The sequence below is a fragment of the Cnephaeus nilssonii genome (genome assembly GCF_951640355.1).
Source record: "Cnephaeus nilssonii genome assembly, chromosome: 6".
Lineage (NCBI taxonomy): Eukaryota > Metazoa > Chordata > Mammalia > Chiroptera > Vespertilionidae > Cnephaeus > Cnephaeus nilssonii.
In genome coordinates this window covers 13,505,657-13,515,391 of record NC_137077.1, presented here as the reverse complement: position 1 = coordinate 13,515,391, position 9,735 = coordinate 13,505,657, and the positions used below count along the sequence as shown (strand labels likewise).

Sequence of the window (9,735 nt, the reverse complement as noted above, 5' to 3'; positions counted from 1 at the left end):
CCGGTGCTGCTTTTTCTGCTTAAACCTTCCCCCGTGCTTTGCTCCAAGTTCTCAGCAGAATCCCAGGGCGTTTCACCCCAAACCTGTCAACCCTTACACCCCAACTCCCAGAGCGATTTGCCCCTCTGGCGACGCCAGCCTGCCCCCGCCCCCCCACCCCCCACCCCCTCTCTGGAGCCACCCCCGGCTGCAGCCCGCCGCGAGCGCGCCGCCTGTTTATTCAGCCGGGAGTCCGGCACGCGCCAGGCGCACGCACTGCAACAACAAACCCGGCTGAATGGAGAGTTTGCTTGGAGCGGGCGCAGGGAGCGGGCGGGGGAAGGGAGGAAGGGGAGTTTAGGGAGTGGGTGGGAGGAGGAGGTGAGAGGAGGGGGGGAGTGGGGGCTGCAGCCGCTCGCTGCAGCAGCGGGGAGTGGGGGGCGAGGCGGGGCCAGGGCTGCGCGTGGGGCTGGGTGTCCCATTGAAAAGGCGGCCGCCCTCCGGCCGCCCAGCACTCTCACTTCTGGCCAGGGAACGTGGAAGGCGCACCGACAGGGAGCCGGCCAGGGAGGGCGAGTGAAAGAAGGGAGTAAGAAAGAAAGGAGGTTAACAAAATAATACAAACAGCCTGAGCCACGGTTGGAGAGACCGCGACCCGGCGCAAGAGAGCGCAGCCTTAGGGTGGGAAGAGGAACGGGAGACTCAGCAGAGCGCGCTCATCACTGACTTTTGCTTCTTCTGCCTTTTTTTTTTTTTTTTTTAACAAGAAGGCGCTAGCTGCAGCCTCACACGCGAGCGCCACGCGAGGCTCCCGAAGCCAACCCGCGCAGGGAGGAGGGAAAGGAGGAGCAGGAGCAGTGGAGGGCGGAGGAACAGCATCTGCACCTTCTTTGCTCCCATCCTAAATCTCCCGGGGGGTTTTGTAATTTTTTTTTTTAAACTTCCCGGAGAGAGCTTCCTCTTCATCTCCCCCCGACCCCCTCCTTTCCCTCACTGTTCGTGCATCCCAGTCCTGTCTGCGTCTCCCCCGCGCGCCCCGCACCTCGCATCCCCGCTTGCTCCTATCCCGCGACTCCTTGGCAGCCGCAGCGCATGGAGAGCTCTGCCAAGATGGAGAGCGGCGCGGGCCAGCAGCCCCAGACGCAGCCCCAGCAGCCCTTCCTGCCGCCCGCAGCCTGCTTCTTTGCCACGGCCGCGGCGGCGGCGGCGGCGGCGGCTCAGAGCGCGCAGCAGCAGCAGCAGCAGCAGCCGCAGCAGCAGCAGCAGCAGCTGCCACAGGCGCCGCAGCTGAGCCCGGCGGCCGACGGCCAGCCCTCAGGGGGCGGTCACAAGTCAGCGCCCAAGCAAGTGAAGCGCCAGCGCTCGTCCTCGCCCGAGCTGATGCGCTGCAAACGCCGGCTCAACTTCAGCGGCTTCGGCTACAGCCTGCCGCAGCAGCAGCCGGCCGCCGTGGCGCGCCGCAACGAGCGCGAGCGCAACCGCGTCAAGCTGGTCAACCTGGGCTTCGCCACCCTGCGGGAGCACGTCCCCAACGGCGCGGCCAACAAGAAGATGAGCAAGGTGGAGACGCTGCGCTCCGCCGTCGAGTACATCCGCGCGCTGCAGCAGCTGCTGGACGAGCACGACGCGGTGAGCGCCGCCTTCCAGGCTGGCGTGCTGTCGCCCACCATCTCCCCCAACTACTCCAACGACATGAACTCCATGGCCGGTTCGCCAGTGTCGTCCTACTCGTCGGACGAGGGCTCCTACGACCCCCTGAGCCCCGAGGAGCAAGAGCTGCTCGACTTCACCAACTGGTTCTGAGGGGGCTCGGCCTGGCCGGGCCCTGGTGCGAATGGACTTGCGAAGCAGGTAGGTTGCATGGGGGCGTGAACTGGGGGAGAGGAGGTGACTTATCCTTATCTTCATCCTTTTCCCTCCGTCTTAGTATCTGAGGAGGGGTGGGGGGCTGTCTCCACGGAGACGCGGGTGGGGGGAGATCGAGTTCCAGGGTTTGTTAAAGTCAGTCGATTTGAAATCCTGGTTGGTTTGTCTCACTATTGGCCTCTGAGAGTGGCTTTTTGCCCAGGTCTCCAAGGACTGGAGAGGGGTGAGATGGAGAGGTGGAGAAAGTACTAGGGCCTGTCCAAAGAGGCGCTCTACCAGACAGATCCTCCCCTCCCTAAACCTCCACCCGCCCTCAGCCCCCCCCCCCAACCCCCCCCCCCCCCAACGCTGGTCTCCAAATACACATTAACGTCTCCCTTTCTTCTCCTTATGTTATAGGGTGACTGCACAACCTGCATCTTTAGTGCTTTCTCGTCAGTGATGCTGGAAGGGAGAAAAAAGAAAAAGAGAAGAAAAAAATAAAATAAAAAGCAGGCAACCAACCCCAACGCCAACCAAGCGACCGCAGGCCTGCGAAGCAAGGCTCTCCCAAAACAGGGATGCGCTCAGAACGGACTCGTCGCACTCCAATCATTCACGGAGATTTGAAGAGTGACCAGGACCAGCGTCAACGTGCAAAACGCTGCTCCTGTGCAAACGCATTGAGCTCCTGGTGGAAGAGAGCAGCACACGCCCTATAGAAACTCCCACCCACCACTAGCAGGCAGAGCTGGAAGCGCTGGCTCACTCGGGTGTCTTCACCTCCCCGCCCTCTTTGAAAGCGCCGTTCTTAACCCTCTAGCCAAGGGTTGGTGTCTTTCCTCTCAGTGTCCCCCATCCCAGTACCCTGTGGACCTCGGTCTGCAGCGAAACTCTGCTATACTCAGTCCTTTGACACCCCACCCTTGGGCCTCCTCCCCAAACCCCACTCCCCCGCACCATCTTTTCTACCATTTTCATCATAGGATGCTTCCAATCTTTTGTGAATTTTTTTTTATTATAAGAAAAATCTATTTGTATCTATCCTAACCAGTTTGGGGATATATTAAGATATTTTTGTACATAAGAGAGAAAGAGAAAAAATTTATAGAGTTTTGTACAAATGGTTTAAAATGTGTATATCTTGAAACTTTAACATGTAATGCTATTACCTCTGCATATTTTAGATGTGTAGTTCACCTTACAACTGCCATTTTTCCCTGTGTGGTTTTTGTCAAGAACTCTCTCCTCATAGGGGAGGTCAAAAGGCCACCGGATGTACTTAAGCACCAACGTGTCTTACTTTAGAGGAACTTTGTTAATGTATTAATGATGTTATTAAACACTGTTCCAGAACAAAGTTTATGCAGCTACTGTCCAAACGCAAAGTGGCAGCCAGTGCTTTTGAAAGGTTGCCTTTTGGGGAAATTTCTATCACTGCCTTTTTTTTTCTTACTGTTTTATTACAAACTTACAAAAAAATCCACATGTATAACCCTGTTTTATACAAACTAGTTTCGTAATAAAACGTTTTTTCTTTCTTTCTTTTTTATTTTTTTACAAGCGAAAAAGTCTTCTTTGACTCTACAGCCCTGGCCAAGCTATTGGAACTCCAAAGGGAAGGGGTGGGCGAAGGAGAAGTGGGGGTGCAGAGCATGCTGCCTGGAGGAAATGACAAAGATAAGTGCTACGTCCAGTCCTACCTGAGGTGGCTCTGTGAAGAATGCAGAGGAAAAAATATATATATAGATAAAAGGGGTTTCTTCCCCTTTTATGTTGCAGATGTACTCATACACCCAGAGAATAGGTGGTGATGGATGATTGCATTGTCTTTTGATAAAATGATTTACATTTTTAAAAAGTGCCCCCAAAAAGTGAAGTGGGAAGAAAGGGTCCTCTCCCCACTTTTTAACCCTTCACCAGCCGTATTCCGAGGTCCTGATTGTGCAACTGTGGAAGGGGTGGATGAGATCATAGGTGCCCGGGGTGGGAGGGAGGATGGTGCCACTAAGTCCCCGGGGTGGGTGTGCTGTTCCTTCACTTGCAGGCGCACATTTTCGACTTCTTTCCCTCCCCCAGGATGCACACGTTCCGTCCCGGTTGTAAGTAAAGGGCCTGTGTGATATGAATTCCTTGTGGAAGGACTGACATCCAAAGAAATCAAAGCCTCAGAAATGTGGGGGCGTTTTTTTGAGACACTGGCCTATCTAAGCTGGCGACTCTATCCGAATAGCGTGAGCTGCGTGTAAAAGTACCCAATTACCAAGATTCAAAAAGAAATTAGTGGGGTTTTTGGCTGGCTTGCTTCTTGTCAGTTAGCAAGGACGTGATCGGAATCCCACTCCGCCTCTCGCCGGCGCCTCGCTCCCCTCCTGCGTTACTTGCGCATTCAGTTTGCGTGTCTCCAGCCAAGCGGAAAGCCAAGCGCAAAATGCGTCTTACAAAACCCAACAAAGAACGGAGAGCCGGCACGTCTTCCAGAGTTAAAAATCTAGTCTGTGTTGGTACATCTATACCGTTTAGTGGCACGGAATAATCATTTTTTAAAGCTGCGATGCGCGGAGCACGCCACAGCGTCTGATGTCATTTTGCTAAATGACCCTCTATAGAATGCGCATTGAGGCTCCAGGCCCTTTCAAAGAGATGAGCGTAATTAAGGGGGAAAAAAATCAGTAAATTCCTCATCGCCATAAATAATCGGACTTTCTGCCAGCAGTGGGCCAATTTAGAGCTTACTTGAGGGAAGTAATGCTTTTGTGATGCTTGCTTTTATTTTTATATCTTCTCCTTTGGAGGACCAGAGCTGGGCTCCCCGCCGCCCTCCCCCCTCATTTCTTTTTCTTTTAATTTAGCCCCTTTGCAACTTTTCAGATAAGGTAGGCAAAGAAAGTGTAGCAAGTCGTTTATTGCTATGAATATAACATTGGGATAATGTTTCAGCCCCCACAAAGGGGTTCCCCCCCCCACCCACTTCTTCTGAAGACAGGTGTTCTTTTACTCACTTTTGAATGGGAAATATCCAGTCTCGTTAAACTTGAGGCAAAGTTAGCCCTTGTTTGCCACAATGCGAAGGCAAACCGAAAAAAAAAAATTCACAACCCCCCCCACCACCACACACACACACGCGCGCGCGCACACACACACACACACCAACACACACACTTTTGCCGAAGCTAGGAAAGGGCAAAGCAGAGATTGGGCAAAATCTCATTACATCTGCTCTAATCGCTTAGCAACACAAAGCCTTGGCTTGTGCGGGGAAGGGAAGCCATTCAGGGCGCTGTGACAGGCCGCATTCAGCGGGCATTAGTCAGCCCCATAAATCACCGCTGCCCATTGGCTGCGCGGCGGGCTTTGGAGCGGGTTGGGGCTGTCAGCGAAATACAAAATGTAGACCCTCGCCGCTAGCAATCGCGCCCTCTCCTTGGTCCTAACCCCCCCACTCCACTGTCTTGGGAGGGAGGTGTTGGGAAGAAAACTTGCCTGGACTTTATTGACTGAGAAATCTTACCTATTCAACCAATGACCCAAAGACCCCCGAGTTAAGAGTGGAGACATGCCTAAAATTGATGAGGAGGAGCAGGGAGTGCAGGGAGAAAAAGAATAAACAGGCCGCGGAACTGTTGAATGCGAGTATTATCAGAGGCTGGGCTGGAGCTAGCGGGACACACATTTCACCTCCCTGACAAAGCCTTGAATATTTTTTTTTTAATTGGAAGGAAGAGGGTGTGTGTGTGTGTGTGGAGAAGTATCTATCTCGCATCAGGCTGGGCCATGGAAGAAGAGAGAAAAAAAATGGGTCTGCTCTCTGCAAAGAGCATCAGAGGAATGGGACTGAGGTGTAGTAAGAAAGAGTAGAATGTGCTTTTCCACTTGGCTGTTCCTGCCGGGCCAGGGATGTTAGAACACAGAATCAACAGCCCAATTCCTTCTGAGCTTCGGGATTCTTGTGTGTAACATGGGCTTGATGGTATCCACAGCAGGGAGAGGAGGCAATGTAAAGGAGTTAGCACTTGGCCTGGGGGGGTGGGGGGGTGGGGGGGGGGGTGACAAGGTTACCAACTAAATGTAAATGTGAGTGTCTGTTGTTATTTTTATCTTCTGTCCTGTCTCTTTTCTTGGGGACTGGCCAGTTGCTGCCTCTAAATCACAGACTAGCTTTGAGGCTTACCCACCAGCCACGTAGGAGTAGATGTGGAGTCAAGGTAGGCTTTCCTGGGAAGCCCAGGTCAACTTCCTTCAAATGTCACCTCCTCCAAGAAGCTTCCCCTGTCTGCTCTATCTAAAGCAGGGGTCCTCAAACTACGGCCCGCGGGCCACATGCGGCCCGCTGAGGACATTTATCCGGCCCGCCAGGTGTTTTTGCTGTTTTGTTTTTTTACTTCAAAATAAGATATGTGCAGCGTGCATAGCAATTGGTTCATAGTTGTTTTTTTAAACTATAGTCTGGCCCTCCAACGGTCTGAGGGACAGTGAACTGGCCCCTTTTTAAAAAGTTTGAGGACCCCTGATCTAAAGCAATGCTCACAGCCAATCTCCATCCATTATGGTGTTGCTCTTTCTTGGCATTTACCACTATCTGGGGAAAAAATGCATGTGTGTTTGTTTATACAATTGCTGTCAATGGCCCCTTACTAGATGGTACGCTACATGAGGACAGGGACCTTACCTGTCTTGTTCACTGGTGTCTCCCCAGCCCCAGAAGAAATAGGTGTTTGTTGGCTGAATGGATGGTCTGCACTGTTGCATTGATAGCTGCATTTCCTGTTCTTCCTTTCCTTCTCCTGATCCACTTTCTGCCCTCTCTGCTCTGCTCTGTGTCTCCAGAGGCGGATCTCTGATCTCTATGCATTCCATTGTTAGGCCTCCCTTGCCCTCTGGCTTCCTGTTGGGTTTGTCCCCTGGGAGAAGATTGGGAGGTAGGAGGGAGGTAGATCTGACTTTTACATCCCTGCTCCTCCCTGCTTGGGCTCGGTTGCTTTGGCAGTGGCTTTGCTCCTTGGTCTAAGGCCACACCTCGGTCAGGAGGCTTCTCTCCCACAGCACCAGCTCTTGTCCCTGCGGCTGTTGCAGATGCAGTAACAGCTTCCTCCTCTGGCTCCTTCAGTCTCAGAGGTGGTAAGGGCTCCGCCTTGTTAGTAGTCGCTGGGTGCTGCATCATTCTGGCTCCCTTAGCCCCAAGCACATCTCTGTGTCTCCATTAACCCCTTTTCATGGACCCTTTCAAGTGTTCCATCTGCTCCTGCTGACCCTGGCCGGTACATAGGCTATTCTCCCACAGGCGCTCAAGGATGCACTAGTTTCGCATTAAGATGTTCTGGAACTCATGGCTGTCAGAAAGAAACTTCCTAGGGCAGAGGTGATGGGGAGCTCGTTCAAAACCTAACTCTGGAAAATCACTTCACCTTTTTAGAGCAGGGAATGGTTTACCTGAAAGTTTGCAAAAGAAGTCAGTTACAGTTTTCTCTTCGGGAAAACGTCGGCATCTTCCCTTTTAGGGGTCAACTGGTGAACTGAAAAGGAAAGGGCTTTGGAGTTGCCAATGACTATGTCAGTGGAAGCGAAAATTGCTTCTCAGGATCTTCCAGAAGCAGATAAGAGGTGGTGCTGGGGACTTGCCACCAAGATAAACAAAGACCAACCAGTCATGCCTTCATTCAGCCATTCATTCCCTGGACCATGTATGCACTCATTTAAAAATGGAGGGAATATGATGAAATTTAGTCAACATTTCTAGGAGCTAATTGTCTTAATTTGTATCTTCTAGAGCGAGCTCTGAGAAGCTTGTTTTATTGCAACCTCTTTGAAAAGCACTACAGGTGATTCTCTGAACTACTAATGTCCTCAATTCTCTCTCTCTCTCTCTCTCTCTCTCTCTCTCTCTCTCTCTCTCTCTCTCTCTTTTCCCCCTCCCTTCCTCCCTACCCCCACTCCTGGACCAAGAAATGATTCATTTTCGGATTTCCCTAGAAAGTCCCCGTTATCCGGAGTCAAAGGTAGAAAGGGAAGTGGATTCGTTAACGCTAAAGTTCTTTTGCTGCTGCCAAAGCCAAGAGCTGGGCTCCAGCGCAGGTCCAAGTTATATTCCTTCTTCCTTTGTATGCAAGATTAGGTTGTTACAAAAGAGCGTGTGTAGGTTAATGGCAGGAGGCAAGTTGCAGCGGAGACGCGGGCCGGGAGCGCGTGTCAGGTTTAATGATTTATTCAAGCTGCAGCGCATCCGGGCGCTGATTGGCTGCAGGCATGCGTCTGCTGTCAGCTGCGCGCGCCCGGCCCCTGCCCACTACCTGCCCGCAAGGGTGGCTCGGGGTGGAGGGTGTGGAGGGGGTGGGGTGGGGGCGTGAAGGGGAGAGGAGGCTGGGCATCCGCCCAGGTGAAGAGCGGTGTGAAAAGAAGGAAGAGGTAGAAGGTGAGGGGGAGAGGGGAGAGAGAGGAGGGAGAGAAAAAGGAGAAAGAGAAATTTGGGGAGAAGGGAGAGGGAGAGGGAGAGGGAGAGAGGACAGAAGGGTGGATGGAGGGAGAAAAAAGTAAAGGATAAGGTAAGGAAGGAAAGAGGGGAGGAAATGAGAGATGCAGAGATAAAGGAGAGAAAAACAAGAGGGAGAAAGGGACAGGAAGAGGAGGAGGAGGAGGAGGAGGAGGAGGAGGAGGAGGAGGAGGAGGAGGAGGAGGAGGAGGAGGAGGAGGAGGAGGAGAATGAATGAATGAGAGACTAGAGAGAGAGAGAGAGAGAGGTTGGAGAGAGGAGTGTGAGGAGCTTCAGAAGCCCCACGTGCGCCCCCCCTCCAGGCAGCCTGCAGGCGGCCGCTCACAAAGCCGCCTTTCAGGCGCTGTCTTCCAGGGCTATTTTGGGGACGAAATGGGGGAAAGGCGCCAACCCACACTCCTTGAAGGGAGTCACTTTCTGCGAAGTACTTGGAGAGGACTGGGCCCTGGGTCTGGGCGATAGCAGCAGGAAGTAAATGCGAGGGAGAAAAGCTAGGCACCTGCCAAAAAACAAGAACACTTGGAGAGCACCCACCCTCCTCACGCCCTCCCCGCTCCCCTGTGGGCCTGCAGGCCTGGAAAGCTGCAGCGCTGCGCTACGGAGCCACCCAGCACCGCTCCCTAACCCTGGACCCAACCGCAGCCGAATTCCCTCCTAAATAAATGCTCTCTGGACCAAAGTACTCCTGCCTGCCTTTCTCTGGGTCCTTCTCCAACTGTCCTCTGAGTCCATTTCTCCTCTCCCTTCTCTTTCTCTACTTCTTTCCTTCCCCTCTTCTTTCTTCACTCACTTTTGCCATCATTTTTACCAATTAAAAAACAACAGCAACGCTCAAACACTTCTAGATTGGAGCCCTACTCCAGCCAATGGGCCCCTTGGAAAGAGGGCGGCGTGGGGGAGGGAAAAAGAGCAGAAGAAAGGTATTTGGATGGGGAAGAGGATGTGGCATTTGAAAACCAGTCCACTCTGCATTTCCCTGGATAAAGTTGTTGAGCCTTCAGAGTCAGCTGCTTGTGTTCCTTGTGTTCGGGGAGCTGGAATTTCTATCAATAACCACCCCTGTCCCTAAGACCAAGAAAGAAGTAAAGCTGGTCCCTCCCCCCCCACCCTCCCCCCCCACACACACACACACTCGCCCCTCCCACCTTCAGAACACACAGCCTTTGGCCTCCCCCAGCTATAGCTCTATACTAGGAAAAACAGTCTGTCTCCATTGTCCAGGTGCCAGCAGGGCCTTTGGCGAAAGGGAGGCCAGCCAGCCCTCTGATCAAACTCAAAGGTTAGTTAAAAGACAAAAACAGCTGAAAGTCTTCATGAATAATGCTGCCCCCTCCTCAGTCCTCCCTCAACCCCCCACCCCCCACCCCCCAGCTCCCAGCTCAGTGTAGTGCAAGCCCCAGATCAATGCCCTACCACTTTGTTAT

At 52.8% G+C, this 9,735-nt stretch overlaps 1 protein-coding gene across 1 annotated transcript; it reads left to right on the top strand.

Annotated features, from left to right (window-relative positions):
* Positions 1-1,071: 1,071 nt before the first annotated feature.
* Positions 1,072-1,782, top strand: ASCL1 (achaete-scute family bHLH transcription factor 1; the record flags this gene model as incomplete). The annotated part of the gene is made up of 1 exon (XM_079775261.1): positions 1,072-1,782. The coding sequence occupies one exon, from the start codon at positions 1,072-1,074 to the stop codon at positions 1,780-1,782; it is 711 nt and encodes a 236-aa protein (XP_079631387.1).
* Positions 1,783-9,735: the final 7,953 nt, after the last annotated feature.